General features: G+C 37.1%; 1 protein-coding gene and 1 long non-coding RNA gene across 2 annotated transcripts in view; one reads left to right on the top strand and one right to left on the bottom strand.

Annotated features, from left to right (window-relative positions):
• The window catches only part of JAKMIP1 (janus kinase and microtubule interacting protein 1), a 147,479-nt gene that overhangs the window by 106,166 nt on the left and 19,736 nt on the right, over positions 1–21,577 (top strand). The window contains exons 12-20 of the mRNA XM_069014476.1: positions 155–238; positions 4,027–4,089; positions 5,248–5,346; positions 8,385–8,486; positions 11,244–11,297; positions 12,247–12,312; positions 14,729–14,797; positions 17,967–18,044; positions 19,610–19,813. Coding sequence (XP_068870577.1) covers positions 155–238; positions 4,027–4,089; positions 5,248–5,346; positions 8,385–8,486; positions 11,244–11,297; positions 12,247–12,312; positions 14,729–14,797; positions 17,967–18,044; positions 19,610–19,813 — 819 coding nt within the window. The remainder of the gene's footprint in view (positions 1–154; positions 239–4,026; positions 4,090–5,247; positions 5,347–8,384; positions 8,487–11,243; positions 11,298–12,246; positions 12,313–14,728; positions 14,798–17,966; positions 18,045–19,609; positions 19,814–21,577) is intronic.
• Positions 12,393–19,691, bottom strand: LOC138109979 (uncharacterized). The gene is made up of 4 exons (XR_011150754.1): positions 18,802–19,691; positions 17,407–17,529; positions 13,305–13,477; positions 12,393–12,693 (listed from the first exon to the last, which is right to left on the bottom strand). It is a non-coding gene; the product is annotated as an uncharacterized lncRNA (long non-coding RNA).

The following is a 21,577-nucleotide window of genomic DNA, read 5'->3' as shown; positions in this document are numbered from 1 at the left end:
TAGGAAGGAAAACTAGGAAGTTAAAATGACAGCTTCAAATATTTTTTAACATAAACACAAAAGCAATTATTTTATTGAAAAACATTAAAAGCTGACTGGGCAGCCCATAAAGTAGTAGAAAATATCTTTACTTTTGATTTCTTTCCCCCCCCAGACTCGTGAACAACTGCAAGCTGATCTTCTCAGGTGTCAGGCAAAAATTGAGGACCTGGAGAAAGCTCTAATCGAGAAAGGACAGGTAAAAGGCTCTCTCAATGTCCTCTACCACATCATTTTCTGCGCTGCATGCAGTGGTGCCCTTGCCATCTTCGTTGCTTACTGGTGTGTTGGTGTGAATGATGCTGCTTAATTGCCATTGCAGCAATAGGGTGCTTAAATAAAGGAAAGGGTTTTGCAGCCTAAGAAAATGTCATTACAGACTCATTTTCTAACACATAATACACTAAAGCATAGTATCAAAATAACCATGTGTACATGCACATTCTGTTCCCATTGTCATTTGGTGAAGGCCTTTTGCCTCTTTTCCATTTTGTTAGTATTTGTTATAAATTCTAGTAAAATAAATATTCTATATTTATTTTAATATATTCTAAATATTCTATACACTGGAGAATATTTTTTGGTGTGTACCAAAGAAAAATTAAGAAAACCCCTTAGCTTTTAGACACACTAGAGATATGAACACTGAGCCTGTCAGGTTACTGGAAGCCACTTGTGGTGTTACTCTCCTGGGTTTGAAGTCTCAGAGGAGCCAATTGCTTTCAGATTCCCAAACCATCACACAAAGTAAAATCAGGCCTTATGCTTCAGTATATATAATATATGTAAATACTCACCAAAGATGTATCTACTGATGCATATTTAATGTTGTCTAGGGCCCTCAGGAAGTCTGATTAAGAGTTATGAGCATGCATTTGCAAGTTGTTCATTTGTGTAACTGCTAGAGCACACAGTAGGAACTGGGGAGATGTTATTTTACGCTTTTTTATTTGAAATAAGAATTTAAGATTGCAGGTAGCTTAAAGTAATAAAATAAGATAGCACTAGCTATAGATTTACGTTTCAAAGACTGATGATCCTGTAGCAGTGAGCACAACCAACCTACATATCATGCCAGATGAATGATAACACTATTTCTATGGTTTATTCTTTGTAAGAAAAATTTTTTGTAAGATTCTGTAAAAATGCAAATTTTGGGGACCATATTCAAATTAAGGGCAAAAATAATTTATGCTAGCTTCCAAACAAATTTCAATTTGCTTAGTGAATTCCATGTAAATACAATATTACTAAAAATTGAGAATATGTTATCAATCTAAAAATGATGGCCCACTGAACTTCTGGAAGAATAAATGAAACCAAAGACCTCTCAAGCATCTACTGCTGCTGTTTTGGTGTGTTGATGAGGAAGATGTTGTGGGCAAATTGCTGTGTTGTTGAAAATATTAACAAAATAGTTGATTGTTAAAGTGTGTAATATAAGTACTGTATATGTAAATAAGAGGCATGAATTTGGATGCCCATGTAAGGAATTACTTCTGTGATTTTTCTTCAGAGTGTTATGTCAAAAAGGTACATCTGGAAATTAGAATTTAATTAGTTATCACTTTGAAATTCAGAACCACATTTTCAACTTCATATCTCTCAGTAATCCTGAGAAGGTGAACAGGGATGTGACAAGGAGCACTGTGATGTTGTTTCTAGTGGGCTGAGCATTAGCTTTCCACAGAGGGGATCACAATGTCTTCCTGGGAGCTCTAGCACCTGCTTGGTTCTCCTGACCTGTTAGTATTTACATTCAACAAAATAAATGATTGTGGTGATAAACTGAATTCTTTGTGCACTATGTGATTTTTTTTTTAATTATTATTACTTTGTCATTTAGATGGTCATGGTAGTGATGATAATTTAACAATAAATGTGAAGTGTTTGTTTTGGAAGCCAGTCCCTCAAGTGTGTTTGTAAAGGAAATAATGAATCAAAAGATCCAAGTGTATTATTCCAGAAAATTTTAGTCTTACTTTACAAGCTTTAGGAAACAGAAGTAGCAAAGACCTTTACAATTTCCCTGAAGTCAAATTCAGAGCATGAGATTAGAAGCTTATTGTTAAAAAATTACAGGAAGCTTGGTTTGTAACAAGTTATGTGTAATTTCAAAGTAACTGTCAATGGCTTTTGTTAATCTCTTTTCTGGCTGGACCTGTCAGTATTCCCCCAGTAGTAACACAAAACTAATAATCCAGTTCTGCCAGGTACATTGAGGTGCATGCATAAGAAACTTTCTATTAAGTGAAGAAATTATTAAAAAATACTAATAAACGTAATAAGTAATAAGTAATAATAATAAGTAATAAATCTAAACATACTGGAGTATATAATGTGCCAGATGGATGAATGCCTAACTGTCTCACTGATCTGGTGTGTAAATACAATTCTGCTGGAGTTCAGGTTTTCTCAGGAAGGGTAGTTGGACTCCATCAAGAAAGACACAGAAATTTATTATCAGTAGAGCAGATTGATCTTCATTTTCTGCTTGTGTGAACTGGAGTAGTTGAAGCTGCAGATCTGACATAGCTGTGGGACCTTACCATGTGGGTATGTTTACCATATCCATGCATTGGGATATCCACCCTAAGTCTGTGTGTGCAACTCTTTGTTCATTCCTTTACCTTAGTAAAATGCTAGTTTTCAGTTTTAGTTTTACTAAACTAGATACCAGATTTTATTTTCAACATTACTTTCACTTGCCTCAAAAATTCTTGACAAGTGTTTTGCCTTTTCAGTAGTCATTTTAGTATGTTACTCTTATAACATCACAACCATGAAGAGCTTGTTTATTACATGAAATGCATTTTTGTGTATGAGTGGAAAAAAGAGAAAGAAAAGTAGAATATGAAATTGTAGGGGACAGTAGGTAGAAAAACTAAACTTTTTTTAAAAATGCTAATTGCAGTGAATGTAGTATGACGATGCTTTAGATTGACATTTCAAGGATATTTGATGGGCTGGGATATCCAGATTTCATTGATTCCTTGTGCAACATCAGTGTGCAAATACCTTCCTAAAAAAGAATGTAATGTCCTTAATACTTTAGTGAAGGCATTTAGATTTTAAATAAATCATCACCTGCATCTAGAAGATAGTTTGATCTAGAATTAGCATGGCATATTAAGTGTTGGATAGTGTTTTGTTAAACTTTTTAGAGCAGCATGAGCAAGGTTATGTAAACAGTTTTCTCTACAGGAAAAACAAGAGCAAATTTGACTGTTATAATCCATTAAATCTGAATGTCCAGCTATGCCTGGCCATGAGTTTTTGTAGCTTGGTTCTTTAAAGGGATATTTGATGAGGCCTTTGTAGCCATCGGAAAACCTAAAAGGAAAGAAGTGTTTTGGAACAAGTGATTAGTTAGAAATACAGTCTCCAAACTGAGTATACAATCTCTTGCCTCACTTCCCTTCCTCCACAGCCTTGAATTTCTTGTCACAAGCACTGTATATTAGCGAGATTCTCAAAATTTTAGCAGAGGATAATTAACTTTACATTGCTGAAGCTTTTTTTGATCATTTGGGGTAATTAAAGGGTTTTCTTCCCTTACTCCTGTTGGATTTGCATTGCACCACTTAAAATGGGATGATTTTGCAAGAAAGTTCCCAAACCTTTGCAATGGAAAGCAATAGTTTTGAGTTCAGTTGAGTAAATAAATGTTTTTAAAATGACATAAAGCATATAGCTGTGGTGACCCATAATTGCTACATGTAAAGATTTTAAAGTACATGCTAGCTGGAACATAGCTGGAACATACTAGGAAACAAGAGACTGCTACAGGAAATGAAAGAACTTTTATTTTCACTGTAGTATAAAATGCTGTACATCCTTGAAATATTTATGATAGCTTTGTTTTTCAATGCGTGACTATTTTGTACTTGAATGTACAATGACTTCTGCAATCTTCTAATTATTGTGGTCATTCATTTGTCTTGTTCAGTAAAATACATGTATTTTTAATTCTCTTCTTCCTCGCAGGATTCAAAATGGGTAGAAGAAAAGCAGCTGTTAATTAGAACAAATCAGGAGTTGCTAGAGAAGGTATGTGGGTATACTTTCACCATTGCTGCCCTTTATCATAAAAGAAATTGAACACACTAAGTACTATAAAATCAGCATGAAATTGCTTTATTGCTCGCCAGGAACAGAAATTCAAATAAAAGGCTCTGGTTAAAGTACCAGTATGCCTTTAGATTCTTCAGGAATCGAAGCTGCTCTTTGTTGTGGAATTACATGTATAGCCACCAGTAGATCCCGAGCTGGCTGATGTTTCTAGTTTCCACAGAAACACAGTTACACAACAATTATTATTGTCCTGACCACTAACAAAATTGCCTGCTCCCTTCAACCTTTTTATAGTTTTTCCAAATGTTAAGTAATACTGATTGATTTTATGCTCATTATATTAACTCTCTGAGATACTCAGAGTTGAGCATCTGCATTGTTCTTCTTTGATAGTGGTGGGAAAGTTGGCTTTCACTCAGGAAATCAAAGAACTAATTTTGTTAATTAGTAGCTTAATATTAATATAATAGGAATAAGATAACCAAATAAAAAATCATGACTAAAAGTCGCTACAGCCAGGTTTAATTTATTTGGATGCCTAAATGGATGTTTTAAATGTTAAAGTACATTATGTAAAGTACTATGTTACACTTCTTTTTAGTTTCATACAAAGAAAAAGATTTCCCAGTTAAACTAGACAGTAGACCAAAGCTATTAGTTGGCATAATTAATAGCCAGTATTGAATTTCTATTTTGTCATTGTTAGTGCCCCAAGGCAAAATTCTGGAAAATTAAAAAGTAGTCATTAAAACCACTCTATTGTTGTCTTTCATATACTGTAAAAATTAGATGTCTAATTAGGCAAAGACAATGAGAAGAGTCTACTCAAATGTTAATGTAATTCAGTTTTATTTGCTGGATTTTAAAATAAAACTTCTACTGCTTAACTTAGTTAGATACAATATTCATATCACTTTTATGTTACTTCCAGATTATTACTCTGAGAACATTGATCATTTTCTGCTCACAGTTCTCAGAAATACTTTCTGATGTGATGTTCCTTTTTATCTTTCATCTATCGATGTGTAATGAAAAACTGAAATAATTAAGTTTGTCTAAACACATGGCTTGTAACTCTTTGCAGTGTCTTTTCTAGTGCTTACAGGGTGTTACTGTGTTGTGTTTGTCTCACAGATTTACAGAATGGAACAAGAAGAGCATCAGTTGAAGAATGAGATGCAAGATGCAAAAGACCAGAATGAGCTGTTAGAATTCAGAGTGCTAGAGCTTGAAGTAAGAGATTCTCTCTGTTGCAAACTCTCAAATGGAGCAGAAATTATGTTTGAACCCAAGCTGAAATTCCTGTAAAGATTACTGATGTCTGGTGCATGTTTAAGGGAAGTCACTTAGGTATCTATTTTTTAAATGTTGTATCTTGGGATAATGAAATTGATGCCACTGCCTTAATGTTTTGGAGAGAATGCTCACTAATGTTTATAAAAATGTAATATAGCTAATATAAATTGCATATAGTTTGGTTTTCATCTAATAAAATATTTTGTTTTGCAATATTTTGCCTTTTTTATTTGTTTCATTTCCATAACTGCTCCTTTCCTGCATGTAAAATCACTTGGTATGTATGCTACAGCCTTGGCTGGCATTGATTAAATTAACACACCTTCTCACATCTTGCATGTAGTGATCTGACTAAAGATCTGACACATCCATCACATCAATGTATAACTGATTTAAATTACATTGATTTAAGATTGACAACATTCATATGAAGTAAATTTATCTTAAAAAGAACACATTTTGGTAACAGCTTCCAAAGAATTCCTCTTACTTTAAATCCATTTTCTCATGGTTTAAAGTGGTCAGGGACTGGAAATAATTGGCTTCAGTCAATGAAAAATGAGAAAAAACCAAACCTCTGGCAATGTCAAAGAAAAGTGGTGAAGCACAAATACAACTTCTGTATGTGAAACTAATATGTTGCCTATAGCAACCATATTCTATATTTTACATAAATGAAATAAGTAAAAGTATTTGTTATTAACACTTTGAACATGTAGCTTGTGATTACAGTAGAAAGCAATGGTTCTCATCCCCTCACAACCTGGGCTCATGTTGAATTTAGTAACACTAAAGTAGCTGTGTGTGATGCACAGTTGTCACATGGTCGTATTGCCTGATGACACATTGTTCAGTTTCAAAGATCACCAGCATTCCTAACTCTGCTTAGAATAAACTCTTCAAGAAACCTGTCATTGTCACTCCTCCATTTTTATCACCCAGCACGTTTCACCAAATATCTTGGCATGTGTAACTTCTCTGATAAAGATGAAAATGTCATGTCTTCCTGTTATGTGGACGTTCTTTTTGTCTGACATTTCTTAATCTTTTTTTCATCCTTTATCAACCATATGTTTTGATATCATAGCACATTATATTCAAAATGATGAATTTAGGCTATTAGAATTTCAGTAGATGTTCAGAAACATAAATATGCTTTCTAATACATATCTTTATATTTTATTAAATAACTGTAAAGTAAAATATAGAACAATTTAGCATTTGAATTGGCAGTTGCACTAGAAACTGCTTCCTAAAGTGTGGGTGTTCTTCGAAGTAAAACTATCCAAAAAAGATTTCATAGGAAACTAACAAATATTCTTCAATATATCCTTCATGAATGTATTTTTTACATGGAAGAATCACATCAAAAAGAGCTCAGTGTGTCATGTCAAGTTTTGTCATGTGCCAAAGCTTAGAAATCTTCTTTCACAGAATAACAATAGAAGTATTTTTGTGTGATTGCAAGAAAAGATTTTTTCCTTAGTAGACAAGCATGTAGACACAAATGTGACTGACAATGCAATGCTTTAGGAAAACCATCAATTCTTCTGGTAATCAGGACAGTATTTTTTAGAGCAGTTATTTCAGATGAAAATTAGGTAAAGTATAAAACACAATCATTTATTTATCAATTAAAGCAAGCAAGTTTAGGTGAGTTGAATGCAATAGCAACTGATGAATTTTTAACAGTATCTAAAATCCTAACTGAATTTTGATAAGAATTAAAGTTCTGGTTTTGGTTTACAACAGCTAAGTCATCAAGCCCATTTCAGAATTAGACTCTTGATGTAAATATTATCTAAAATAAAACCTCTGAGGGGGAAAAATGCATAGACTATGGAGATTTTTTTTTTCTCTCTACATTGTAGTTTCAAATTAGGTTTAAACTAGTTAATGAACAAGATTTGCCATGCTTTGAAACTTTCTTAAGTGAATGGATGCAGCCTGCCTGCCGTATCAATTAAAGCACCTCCTTTGTGATTTAGAAAATGGAGTAATACATGGATGGTCATAGGAATTAAAATATTTGTAGTAGTGCTCTCTCTCACTGAGAAAATGAAAGCTCATGTTGCCACAGTGTCCCCTTGTAATATGGAGATGAAATCTGGTGTTTCTTGCTCATGTTCTCATGGCCAGAGATAATTCAGAGTAAGACCCAGTGCCCTGGTTGCCCAGAGCCTTCAGTTCAGTCATTTTTCACAGGCACATTAATATTTAATTTAGGTAAAATTGCTTGTTTATTATTTTATGTTGTTTCTGCCTTCAGAATAAATAATAGGTTGGTATTTTGAAGAAATGCATGGAAGTCATGTACATGGACTAGATATGTTTTAGATATACTATAGCTTTAGATAAAAGGAAATTCATAATTTTTAGTTTTGGCACAAAGAACATCATAACTGTAGAACAGTGCTGCCTTTCAGCATATTCTGACATCCTGGGTTGTGCAGTGAATATGAATGGGGATTTTAAGTGCTCTAATAGGAAGAGACTGTAGAATAAACAAGGAGCAGGCACACAGGTTTAATTATAGTGAGAAAATCTTCAATAATACTATTTCATGATGGAATTTAATTTTTTTTTCTGCAGATTGTTCTTTCTGAATTGTTTTATTGTTCCATGAAAGAAAAAAGTAAATTTAAATAAGGTTGTAATCAACATAAAAACCTGCAGAGTGTTTTAGGGCTGCAGTCAATTAGGGCCACTGTTGCAAGGGTTCTGCAGCTGGGGAGCATCAGGTAACTTTGCAGAGACTGTGTGCATGGAATCAGTTGGCAGCTAACACTATTTTTGTATTTAGCCAAAATTCTTCAAATATGGTAAAAGTAATAGGAAATACCATAGATTTGGAATGGGAACAGGAATCTGCCTTTTTAATAGGAATCTGCCTTTTTAATGTATGTTTTGTAAAGGTGGGAAATAAATGTCAATGTGTAATCACAAATGTTGTTTCTAAACAAATCTTTCCTCAGGAGAGAGAACGAAGATCTCCAGCATTTAATCTTCATATAACCACCTTCCCTGAAAACAATGGAAGTGCACTTCAACTGTTCTGCCATCAGGAAGGAATAAAGGTATATGCAGAGCACTAGAAACAGTTGGATGGCTAGGAACCTTTTTTGAATGACCAATCTAGTATCCAGACAAATGGTTTGACACTTGCAGGAAGAAAATGTGAAAAAATAAATTTAGTAAGAAAAGATATTTTTAACTGGGGAAACGGTTTCATAAGAATATATTCTGGTCATCTGTCAGGAGTTCCTCAGTGAAACTGAAGGCTGGTCAATCAAGATAATATACATTTGGTCTAGGGAAGAATGTGGATGTTGATGTGATTGTCACGCTTGCTGCAGTACATGGTTTGTGATATTAAATTCATCTAAGTTCCAAAATATGACATTCAGTTCTTATTTTACACCCAATTTAGTGAAACCTTTTGTTTGTTGAATGAATATGCTTAAGTTATTTGCCAAGGACGAGGGACTTGAAGCACGAGTTGCCTGATCCAAAACTCATTCAGATAGGTGGAACTCTTGTAGAACAAGAACAAGATAAACATCAGGATCTCCCTTGATGAGCTTCTGATATAAGGAGGCAAGAATTACTCTTTTCACTCCTGTTCCCCCACAAACAGGCTATTTATGCAACTTGATTTTCATGCTAGTTCACTTAAGATTGAGTTCAGACTTGTGTTGTCAGTAATGTTGCACAACAGGCCAGGGTAACTTTTCTACAAGTAATTAAAGCATAATCTCAGAGCCACTCACTAATGATTTATGGTCATATTTTTAGTTGTGCTTACAAGTCCTCTTATAGGAGGCTTGTTGCTATTCAGTTCTTTAATGAGCACAGTACGATCTCTAGAGGAAATAAACTGAAATTGTTGGCTGCATATATTTAGGAAGCTGCCTAGTCTGAAAGAAAAAGTTAAAGGATGATTCTTACCTAGAGATTTGGTTGGATACTTATCCCTCAAACCACACCAAGAGTCATCCATTAGCATAGTACCTACAAATAGAGGCAGACCTGCTTTTAGCTTATTTGTTTTTCTAATCTGCATGTTGGCTGTAGCAGGTACAGTGTACCAGAATCCATAATTCCTATTTTTTTCCATTGTCATCTGGGATATGCTTTAACAGGTGGGTTCTTTTCAATCTGCCTTTCAGTTTGTTTACCTGGAAGGTGGGGCAGTCACCTAATATGGGCAGAGTGAAACAGTTGACCTTTTATCTGTTTTCAGTGTTTTTCAAAATTATTAGCCATCAGTAGCCATTGTAGATTCCAGCATGATGCAAAATCTGATTTGGTTTCTGATTCTTCCTTTATGCGTCATATGGAAATAAATTAATTAGAATTATTATTTCTGGCTCAATAGATGCAAGAACTTTCATGTCTTAGTAAATTCCATTCTTCCCTAGTGTTACTGGTGGGGTAAAGAAGTTAGCAGGTAGCATTTGGGAACACCCCTGAAGTTTTTGGGGAAGGAGGGAGGGAACTTCTCAGGATAGAACAACTTGAACACAGCACATGGCCCTGTGACATGTGGGCCTTTTCTAAGTGCTGAATATGAGTAGAAGTTGAGGGTGGCAGCATTTAACAAGGCTCTTTTGCTTTATATATGTGTATTAAGCATTTTGGACTAACACGACTTGGTCTATTCCCATGTTCTCAAGGCTTCCTGCCTTCAAATAGCATGGCTGCATACAAGCTGTCAGTGGAAATGATCCCTGGTCCATGTTAACTTTCAGACCAAACTTGGAATAGTTCAGGAGAATGTGATTACTACTGGTTAAACAGTTCCATGACCCTTTCCAACAACTTTTTAAACTTAAATAGAGTTCTGGGGCCAAGGAACGGACCCTGGAACAGTGTTAAATACAGACATCATGTGATTTTTATCAGGAAAAGGTTCTTCACCCAGAGTGTGGTTGGCCACTGGAACAGGCTCCCCAGGACAGTGGTCAGAGCACCAAGCCTGACAGAATTCAGTAAGTGTTTGGACACTGGTCTCAGGCATATGGTGTGACTCTTGGGGATGGTGCTGTACAGGGGCCAGGAGTTGGACTCAATGATCCTGATGCATCCCTTCCAACTCAGCATGTTGTTGTTCTATGTTGTTCTATGATCCTGTGAGTCCATGAATTTATTCCTCTCTTGAATCAGAGGAGTGGTTTTCTGTATTTCAGTGGCTGAGCCTTAATAAGGATGGGCTGTTTGGTTAGTTATCTGAGAGCTGAGTGGCAGCAAAATGTGGCTTTCTAATCAGAAAGATGGCTATGAGCTAATAATACTTGGAGGAGCATGTTCAGCCTACTGTGCACATTCCCTTCTGCCACTGTAAGGCTAATTTGAAACTCCACAGTTTTGTTTAACAAAGAAAATAAAAAGCAAACCACCCAGCAAACCTTCTTAGCAATTATTTGTTGTGCTCTCTGTCCTTTTAACTTCTGTAGCTTGTTGTGGTTGATGCTCCTCTCCAAACAAACTAAAAGAAGTTTTTTAAGCCCTTTATCTTTACGTCTTTTAAGCCTGTTTATCAGTTTTAATCTTTCCTCTATGCATGTTAGCCAGATGATGTGTGAATGATACAGGGACATTCTGCCCTCATGCACAGACATCCAGGTTGCTTGTCATAATTGAGAGTGATTTTTGGTTTTGTCTTTGAAAGTATCAGTAACCCTTTTGTAATTGTGATGCAAAACTAATGTTTCACTTATTTACATTTGAAGTCTTTTAGGATGCAGAAGTGGATAAAGGATACATAAAATGTAGCATACAAAAACTGTTTCTCACCTACTTCATAAAAAGTAAGTGTTGAACATCTTTTTCAGGACGTGAATATATCTGAGCTTATGAAGAAGCTAGATATTCTTGGAGATAATGGGGTAACAATTTTTTACTTTTAAATGTACCTTCAGTTTCATGGTTAATTTAAAGCATTTTTTTTCTCACAGCAAATACTGACATCCAAGACAATGCACAGGACAATTTTTATATGCCTGTATTTTTATGAAAAATATGAATGGTTAGGAAATGCTTTTACAACATGGAATTTTTTAGTTAAACTGGTGGTTGTGCAAGGTGTATTTTTTTAAGGTAGGATTTGGTCTTGACTGAATGACATGGAAAAAAAGCACTGTAATGGGCAAAGTGAAAAGATACAAACCAGAGGTCAAAGCCAGACCAAGTTGCTTGTGAATTATCCCTCCTGAATAGTAATAGTAGCACCTTCTGCTGTGAAGGTTACCACTGCCAGGAGTGGATTTTCTGGGAGAAGGGCAAGGATACCGGTCTCCCCTTTTTCCTCTTTATTGATAAATACAATGTAAAATCTTGGTCTCATATTTGGGGCACAAACATCTGGGGAGCTGAGTCCAGATTTTAGCTAGGTTTAACAGATTGATGTCTTTATAATACTACTTTTAAGTTCTAGATTTGCATGTTATGTTGCAAGTCCTGTGGAGGTTTCTATGATACTTACTCTTCGCATTGTTTTCTTTAATTGGAAGTCTGAAGTGCATGAAGGGGAGATTCACTTGCTTAGTCCAGTGAACTGGCAAAAATAGGAAAGAATTGCAAAATCCCTGACTGAAACCACTTAATTTTCATTGAATGATCTGTTGAAAGTGTTGTGGGGCTGGTATGCTGAAATAGAGTAGAACTAAGCACCCTTGGTTTAACTTCCAATACTTTCAGTCATGGGATCCTATTTGGTCATGTCTATCATCCTAAATGTTATAACTGATTTATTTTTTAAAGTATGGTTAAAACTTACTGCTTGTGTTAAAGGATGAATTTTTAATCCAATTTAAAATGCATCTTTTTATGTTTTAGAATTTGAGAAATGAAGAGCAGGTGGCAATAATCCAAGCTGGGACTGTGCTTTCCCTCTGTGAAAAGGTAGAATTCAATAAATATTTTTCTCTGCTAAAAACTGACCGTGTCTTCTAAGATACCTCATAACTTTGCCAGGGAAGCACGGCTTTTCTGTTCAGGTCATCTGAACTGGAGCATGTATTCATCCTTACATGAATGTTGGGATTGTGGTGTCTTGAGGTAAAACCAAACTTAAGAAAGAAACCCAGTTTAAAAATAAAAACATGTTTTGGAAATATTCCCTTTGCATGAAATACTAAAAATCCACTTAACACAAGAGACTTAATCCCCAGAATTGCTGGTGTCCTCAGTGCTCTGGGAAGAGATGTAAGGTGCCCATGGTCCCTCTTGGGCTCATTTTTGTGGATGACTGAAAAAGTTCACAGTAGTCAGTGGTCCTTTCCTCTGTAAATCAGTGGACATAGAGAAAAAAGTAGTTTTCACAAGATAAGTAATCAATCAGGTCACTCATTTCTGTATGGCTAGTTCTTTACTGCCAGAGAATATTATCTGTATATGAATAAGGGTGACTTTTAGAACTCAGAAAGACTTGCATATTTCTCTGAAGAAGCTCTGTGCATCCTTTTCACGTGTTTCTATTAAATCTTTCCTGATGTATTGTTGAAATTCAGAATCAGAGATTTTAAATTAAAATCTGAGCAATTTTAGTAATTGCTTTAATTGATACAATTTTGATCATCTACTTACCTAAATACATTAAGGTAAATAATCTACATTAGGTAATTTAATAATCATTAATTTGAGTAATTGCTATAAGCAAAATAAAAATGGGGAAAAGAGCTAAAATCCCTATGGTTTTCACTGTGTTGTGGCATTAAAAGAGAAGGTGATTTTAGCACTTGACATCCAAAAAATGAAAGTGGAGGAACCCTAATACAAAAGGCTAAGATACAGCATCCTAAAAATACATGGTTGTGTCTCCTGTGCCCCTTGGTTCCAGAAAGGCTAACAGGCATAGAAAGATCAAAATAAACTTTTGCATATTGTTTGCATACCTTCAAAAAAATTGGACCTCTAATTTTTGCAAACATCCCTTCACTTGATTGAGGGTAGCTGTGAGAGATGCTCGGGATTTCCCATTTCCATTGATTTCAATGGTTCAGAATGCTCATGGTCTTGCTGAAAATCAGTGGTTGAGGCTTTCCTTAGGAATATCTTCAGCTTGTCACTGTTGAAATGAAGAAAACAAAGATGGTGCAAATAGAATCTCTGGGCAATATGGTGTTCCTGTTAATTTTTTTCTGTAGAAACCTGCTAAGCAGATAAAACAAATTTCTGTTTTCATTCATCAGTCTCTTAAAGTGGAAGGTTCAAAATGATGAAGTAATGAATTCACATTTTGTTTGTTTGTAAACGTCTGTTTGAAATTTCCTATCCAGATCTTTAGGGAAAAAGCTAGTATGTCATTAATTCCTTTGAGTCTGAGCCCTAATGAATTCACCAAAACACTAAATTAAAGGAGTTGATGTACAATGGTTACCAAAAGATTTAAAGCAGATGTGAGTAGTCCAGTGTTAGTAAACAAGGTATTTGAGGAAAGGGATAATTACCAGTGGCAAAGCTGTGGTTGGTTTGAATGGGAGCTGGTGCTGCAAAAAGAAGCATTAGTCTAAAATCTGCTCTCTGTAAGCTAGTCATGGGCCCTTATTGTAGACCAATAGGGAAATGAAATGAAAGAATTCAGAACTGACCATTCCCATCCATTCCAGTTAACTTAAATTGAAGCACTAATATAATCCTGGTGATGGTTAGTAATTAAGCAAGAACCTTGTATCCATGCATTTAGCTATTATGATGTATAATTTTTACTTTTGGAATGCAATGGCTGTTCTTCATTCTGATTGTTTTGAATGTCACCATAATGATAAGGGATTCATAGTAGCAACAAGAGCTTCCACCTGTCTGTCTGTCTGTTTTATTTTTCCCTCTACATTACCAAAGGTTTACAAGTGAGCTTCTTCCCATAATGAGTGTGGCAAACCATGCAAAATTAAGTGCTGAGTTTTCTATCTTGTCTTTTGTTTAAATTGCCCTCTGGAAAAATGCAGGACTGGAGGCCTGAAGTCAGATGATGGTTTCACAAATCAGGCCAACAGGCACTTGAGTAATAGACAATCAGGTTGATTTTGCATTCTTGACCCAAACCTATGTTGTTTCTTGAACTTTACAGGGAAAAACCCCATTTAATTTACTGTAGGAAAGCAACCTCCACTCCTTAGTCTTTAGTGTGTCTCTGCAGTCCTCCATTCTGCCTGTGCTCTCACAACCTCTTTATTCATGTGTGTCTTCAGAGTGAATAGATAGCATGGGGAGGAGCATATGCCTGGAAGTGTTGGCAACAAACTTGCAAAAATGTTTGGTAGAAACTTTTTCAAAAGTTCTGTTCCTTTTCTATTTTTTCCTCTTCACACTGCTGTAGTGGTTGAAACAGATAGAGGGGACAGAAGCTGCACTGACACAGAAGATGTTAGACCTGGAGAATGAAAAGGTAAGGAACAATAGCTAAAAGTATAATTCATTTAGCTAAAACTCATCTCAAGGGAATGTGTATATATTTCATCCCAGGCTGGTTTGCTGCCTTTCTCTGGTTAACAGAGATGGCTTCATGGTAAAATCAGCAAGTGGTTTCTACAGTAATCTGTTGTTTGTATTCTTTGGGGTGAGATGGAACTTCCAAATCTATATAGAACGAAAATAGCAAAATATATACAAATTAGGGCACAAAGGTGTAACTGCAGAGCACATTAACCAAACAGTGTGAAACTGTCTTTGTGCTTTCTTTGTGTATTAATTTTTTGGGCAGCAGCATCATCTTTTTAGTCTTGGGGTCATGCTAGTAGAATTGGCAAGGGTATTTCTTTGCTCTCTGGTACTCAGCTTCTGGACAAGCTGTCAAGACCTCTTACTCCAGATGACCTTTCTTGCCCCCTGGTCTTCATGCCTAAAGACAGAATGTTTTCTCAAAAAGCAGTTCTCTCTTGAAGAACAAACTGACCTTATTTTTCCATATGTTGAACAATTTTAGAAGGAGTGCTTGGTTTTACTGTTTTACCATGCATGCTGTGCTTCACATCTTCAAATGGCTTTCCAAACACTGATTAATACTCACCACACCTTTTACAGGTAGATAAATAAGCAGCATTGCATTCATCCTAAAGAATAGGACAATGAGACAGGGAGGTTAAGTGATTTGCCCAGGGCCACTGGAGAAGTGTGTGTTTGAGCCACAAACAAAAAGAGAAGTGCTCAGACTGTGTTCTCTGTTGAGTGTAACCTGTCATACCGATTGTACTTTAACATAGATAAGTTACTTTCCATGCGTAGTATTTCTTTATTTTTAACTCTTGTTTTGGAAAAATACAAAGGCTTGAGGAAAGGAAAGTGCCCACAAATACTAGATTCTTTTATAAAAAGCATTGGAAAAAATAGGGGGTTTATAACTTGATATATTATCTTCCCCCTTATTATCTGTGATGTTTTCAAGCCTTACTCAGGACAGCCCTTGCATCTATTTGTTTAGCACAGCAATCTGGGAATCTGCATCCCTAATGACTGACTCAATGAGTTGCGAAATTATATTCTAGCATGAGACTTTTAGAAAGACGACGTTGGTTTAGTCATCCTTGAAGCACGTGTTGAGAGTCTGAGCTCCTGTTCTTGTTTCCTTCCCTTTTGCTTTCTGTGGGCAGCTTTCACTATCCCTTTTGGAGACATAACATGATCAGGGCAACTGCATTGCTATTCTGGGGTCTGGTGGTAGCTCTGACCCACTTTGTAGTCTCAGACAAATCAATCTTCCTCTGTGGTGTCAGACACCTGTAAGAAAGTCAGGACCAGGCCTGTCCTTTGCTGTGCACTCACAGTGCATGGTGGTGTTTCATCCTGTACCTCAGCCTTGCAGTTGCTGTAACCCATCCATGTCACAAAACAAGCCACCTGTGTGGGTAGTCAAGGTGGGATTCAGCTGCATAAACATGGTGTCTAATGCCATATCACATTCTCCAGAGTTCTGAGCTCAGAGTTCTGAACTCAGAGTTCTGGAGATGTCTGCAAAGGGCTGAGAAACAGGTCCTACAGGACTTGTTGGAGGCCCTTTCCCTTCAGGACCAGTAGCATATTTAGAATATGTTGGAGCAGCGATTCTGAAATGGCTATCATAGCAATAGATGCTATCTGTTGTCAATCAAATTCCAGCCCCAAGATCAAGGCCTGACTTAAACTTTGGGTTTGCCTTCAATACTATTGAATAGGTAATTAAAAGAACTCCAAGTTTACAAAATAAATTAATAATAAATATTATACTTCTTATACAGAGAACAAGTAGCACCTTGTTCCTCTGAATTGTCTAATACTGGTCTTACATGTTGCTACAGTCACCAGTTCTACGCTGAAAACTGACAGAAAAGTTGTCAGAAGTCCTCATACATGTCTGAAGGCAAAATTTGGCCAAATAAGTGACTTTGAGGCAATCCCATATCCAGTAAAACTAACCAGAACAGCAATGTTTGAATTTTTTAATACTGTTAATAAAAGCTGCAATTAGTGATCTTAAAAACCCTATGTATTTAATTTGGCATTTATTCTGTAGGTTGAGGAAATGCAAAAGTTTGTTGATTAGAAGAAAGAATGATGGAAAGTATTACATTCAGTCTAAGAGCTTTTCTGCTTTCTGGTCTAGTAATGATTCTTTTGGGTGTGAAAACCTGTTTTGAAAGAAAAGCTAATTAAGTAACTGTTTTATGTTCTATGTACTGTCATGAAACCTGGTCTAGGGGAAGGTGTTCCTGCCCATGGCAGGGGGGTTGGATCTAAATCTTTGGGGTCCCTTCCAACCCAAACCATTCTATGATTCAAAACACTCTAAAGGCTTGATTAATCAGACTACCATTTGAATGTCCACTACTTGCTTGAAACATCATGTTTTGGATACTGAGTTCTGCTGAAATCCCAGTCTGTGGGGTTTATATATAATAACTGTGAAAGCTGAGGAGTTTGATTTTTAAGAACAAAAATAAACAATCCCTGTAAATCTTTAGTATTTTGAAAACTTCTTCAGCTCTTCAGCTAGTCACTCAACCTCTCTGGGCATCACTTCACCTGTTTCAAGTTGGCCTTCTGCCTGTACAAGCTGAGGACCGAGTTGTTACTTCAGCTCCAGTAACACATCACAGGATGGTGCTGCAGAATCCAGCTGTGGCCCTGCCTGTTTGGGTTTCCTCCCTAGAAGAACAGATCAGACAACAGAAATTAGGGCTTTCCCCATGCAAGGGGATGCATGGGATATTTTCATAAAGTGCCCTCTCTTATGTTTCTTTTTTCCCTCCCTTGGCCTGCTTTGTGCAAGTTACAGCTATTGGATCACATGCATGTACATCCCCACTCACCTTTTGCTGCTTTGTGCACTTCTGTCAGGTCCAGACAGGTTTGTACTCTGGTGTAGAGGTCAATGCTTTCTAGGTACTTGTTAATGTGATACACATATTTGAAGTGTTAATATTGTAAATTCGATATTCCAAATATCATAAGATGAACATGGTCATTTGCTATAGCCTTTTTTTTGCTTTCAAGTGGAAAGCTTGCATAAAAATAATGGCATTTATGATTCTTCATTAATTAGGATAAAGAACAAACACTCCCTTGTTTTTATTATTGCTCAGGACCTGTTCAGTAAACAGAAGGGTTATTTAGAGGAAGAACTCGACTACAGGAAGCAAGCTCTGGACCAGGCATACATGGTAGGAAAAGAACAGTCATTAAACTTTCTGTTCGAACAGATTTGATAAAATGCAGGTTTGGTTTTTTCCTTTTAATTATAAGTAGGGCTCTTTTTTACCTTTTTTTTTTTTTTTTCTGCCAGACAAGAAATCAACTATTTCTTAAACAAAAATTTAGGAAATGGATTGTAGTACTTACAAGTGTAACATTTTTGCATTGCATTTTTTATTCTGTGAGATGCAAACATCTTGTTGATACATCTGGAATGGGAAAAGCTGGTTTATGTATGAACAAAACCATGACTGGTAAAATACCTCAGAAATTACTTCAGAACTTTTCCAGTATTTTTTTCCTGAAGCATTTGTAAGTATTACTGCTGCTAACCTATCTTAAATCAGGAATGCCTGTTCTTCCTATGCGATTCCTTCCTGTGCAATCCTATCCAACCTTACCCTTCCTGGTTTTCAAAAGGTAACCTGCGACCCTGCCTTTTCTCAGGATAAACAACAGCTAGGAATTACCCAGGAATTGGTAAAACTGCACACACAACTTTGCTAATAGTGAGACTTCGGGAAATGGCCTGAAGCACTATTTATACATTGTAAAATGTTTCTTATGTGGAAAATGCTTTCAGAGAAGAAGCAAGGTCTAGTGCTCAGAGCCGGTAACAGAGATAAAAACAAGCAGGCACTATTTCTAGCACTGTGACCTTGGGCAAGCCATTTAACCTCTCTGTGCAGCTGTTTATGCATCACTAATATGGATGGAATTACCTACCTCACAAAGGTGTTATGAGGGCCAGAGGGATGTGGTCAGATGCTCTTGATCCAAATATTGTTAGTCTGGATGCTGGTTTTTGATAGGATCATACTAAACCCAGTAATCAGGGAAACACTGCCATGATTCTGTTCTTTCCTTTTGGGAGTATAGTTCCCCATGTGAATGTGAAGTTTTCCTGTGTTCTCTGCTTTTCAAAGTACTCCAGTTTTGGTCAGTACATGAGAATCATCTTAGGAATCTGGCAGGCAGCAGGAGACGGATGCGGGATTAGTGTATACAAGTGTTCCTCCCTTCATTGCTTATGGCAAATTGGAACTAAGCCTAGTCAGTACATAGACTGTGAGCCATGGGTGTCAGGTCAGTAAGACCAGAGAGAGGGAAAGCAAGATTTCTGTTCACTGTTTTTTCCTTTGGTTTTTTTTATTTTATAGGATGGTTTAACAATTCATTTGCAGTAGAAGGAAATCTGTTTTAATTAAATTTGTAATGTTCAGCATCAGGATTTGGAGTTCTATCAGGTATTGAATGCAGACTTATCTTCTGAATCTTTCTTAAATGGAAGAATCAGTCATTTGGTAGAACAGGACCCATCTCCTGGGTGTCAATCCATGCCGGGAGGAGGCGTGCACTCTGTGTGGAATGCTTCTCACTGCTCACGCTTGCTGCTTTCTGTCTACCTGTCTGTGTCCATCCTGCCCTCCTGCCTTAGCCTTTGCTTGCCAGCCTTCTCCTCTAGCTGTTGGTGGGTCGTTTGCTTGCTGGATTCAAACGTCAGCCTGTCTGTGTGTGATTTGGGTTGCACTAGAAAATCCAGGAGCTGGAAGCCACCCTGTATAATGCCCTGCAGCAGGACCCAGGCAGGCGGGCGAGCGAGTCGCTGACAGAAGCCCAGCGGGAGGATTTGCGAGCGGCGGTGGAGAAGGTGCGGCGGCAGATCCTGAGGCAGAGCCGTGAGTTTGACAGCCAGATCTTGCACGAGCGGATGGAGCTGCTGCAGCAGGCCCAGCAGGTAATCCCGGTTCTCTCTCCTCCCCCTTGGTGTTGGTGTTACCTCTGTGGATGCCGCCACTGCCCGTATGACAGCATCGCTTCACCCTCACCTCGTGGAGTTCTGTTCAGTCTGGTCTCTGTACAGCTCCCGTGCCAAGGAGCCGTGTGGTGTCAGGACCTGGTTGCGCTGGGCATGGTGCACACAGAACAAGTCACTGTCTCACCACAAGGTCCTGTTGCACAACCTTTCATGTGTGAGCAACCACACAGTCTTCCACAGGACTCCAAGGGGAGCTTGTTGCAAGTTTAAGGCCTAAATTAGAAAAAGTCAGACTGGAAGGTTATTAGAGTGTAACACTGTGGAAGGAGGAAGGGAAGAAACAGTAGTTACAGGAGTCCAAGTTTTTTATTTTTTCCTCCTTTTTATTTATTTTAGCTATTTGTGAAATCTTTTAAATAAAATAAAAAAGATGAAGTCACAGGAAATCTTTTAGGAGGCCATCTATGAGCTTTCACACCTTTGAATTCATTCGGAAAAGCCTCATCTGTCTAAACTGCTTCCTTAGGCACAGTTATTGACAGCTTGAATTTGGCAAGGTCCTGGCCTATAGAGGTGTGATAATTATTTAATATTGGTAGCATTGCTAGTGTTTCTGTGCAAATATTCAGTGAAAGAAGAGAGCTGCATGTCTCAGGGTGTTAATTACTACAGCAGAAATAATTGTTTCCAAGGATTTTGGTTCTCCTTCAATAGTAGACTCTGGAAGTTGCAGGCAGATGTCTTAGGTCTTGAGCACTGCATGGCTATTTTCTGTGCAAGTCTGAAATTACATACTGTAAATGCTATGCAGATGTATCCAGAACACTGTTGCTATTTCAGGTGCCTGACTCAGGTGCTGGGGCAAGAACTGCTTTTAGTTTAGTCCAAGCCTCTCTCTGTTCAGGTTGGCTTTGTAGATGAATATAGAGGAAACTGATGTAATGTGACCCAACACTGTTGTGATCATCTCCTGTCATCCTGCAATGGTGGGAAGTGCTTATGGTGGCAGTGAGCTCTGAGCTCCAGGAAGTTTTCTGTCTCTACTCCTTGACTGTGTTCCATTGGTTTGAAATGTGTAACACTGAGAGCAGGAGATGAACTTGTTTAATGACGTATTTTTAGTCATCAGCAATGGTGCACAGAAAGCTGGAGAAGGTAGGTACCAGCTGGCACTAAAAGTGTCAGAAAGAGACAGTAAATATATTAAATTTGGTAAATAAGGATGGAGCTAGAAGCTATTAGTTTAATATTATTAGTGTAGCTGAAAATTAGTGAGAATGGAATTTTTTGCTAGCCTCTTAGGCAGTCCAATTTCCCAGCCAGACTGTTGGTGTTTTACTCAGAACAATAACACAGTGCTTTTCAGTTGGGTAAATATTGTTTGTCAATGACATTTAATGGGTATGAATGACATTGTGTGTTGAGTAATGCCTCACCTAAATAATTGACAATTTCAGATTTTAACATCAGACTAGATATAGGTTGGTCCTTTGCTTTCACCAGGAATGTGGTTTGACACTGTTTGAAGGACTGCTATTGGATAGAGCCTTTTTGTGGCCCTTGTTAGAGTGTATTTTTGGGGGACCTGGGCAGAGCTTCTAAGTTGAGCTCATGTAACAGTGGCAAATAGAAAGGAAAAAATAGGAGTAGATTTGTAAAGTGAAACACTTGTTCCAGAGGACTCAAAATCCATATTTTGTACCTATCTGGGGTTTAATTTAGATTTTGTTCCAATTTATTCCA

This window comes from Aphelocoma coerulescens, chromosome 4 (assembly GCF_041296385.1).
Source record: "Aphelocoma coerulescens isolate FSJ_1873_10779 chromosome 4, UR_Acoe_1.0, whole genome shotgun sequence".
Lineage (NCBI taxonomy): Eukaryota > Metazoa > Chordata > Aves > Passeriformes > Corvidae > Aphelocoma > Aphelocoma coerulescens.
The sequence above is the reverse complement of the archived record's forward strand: the minus strand, read 5'-3'. Positions and strand labels throughout refer to the sequence as shown.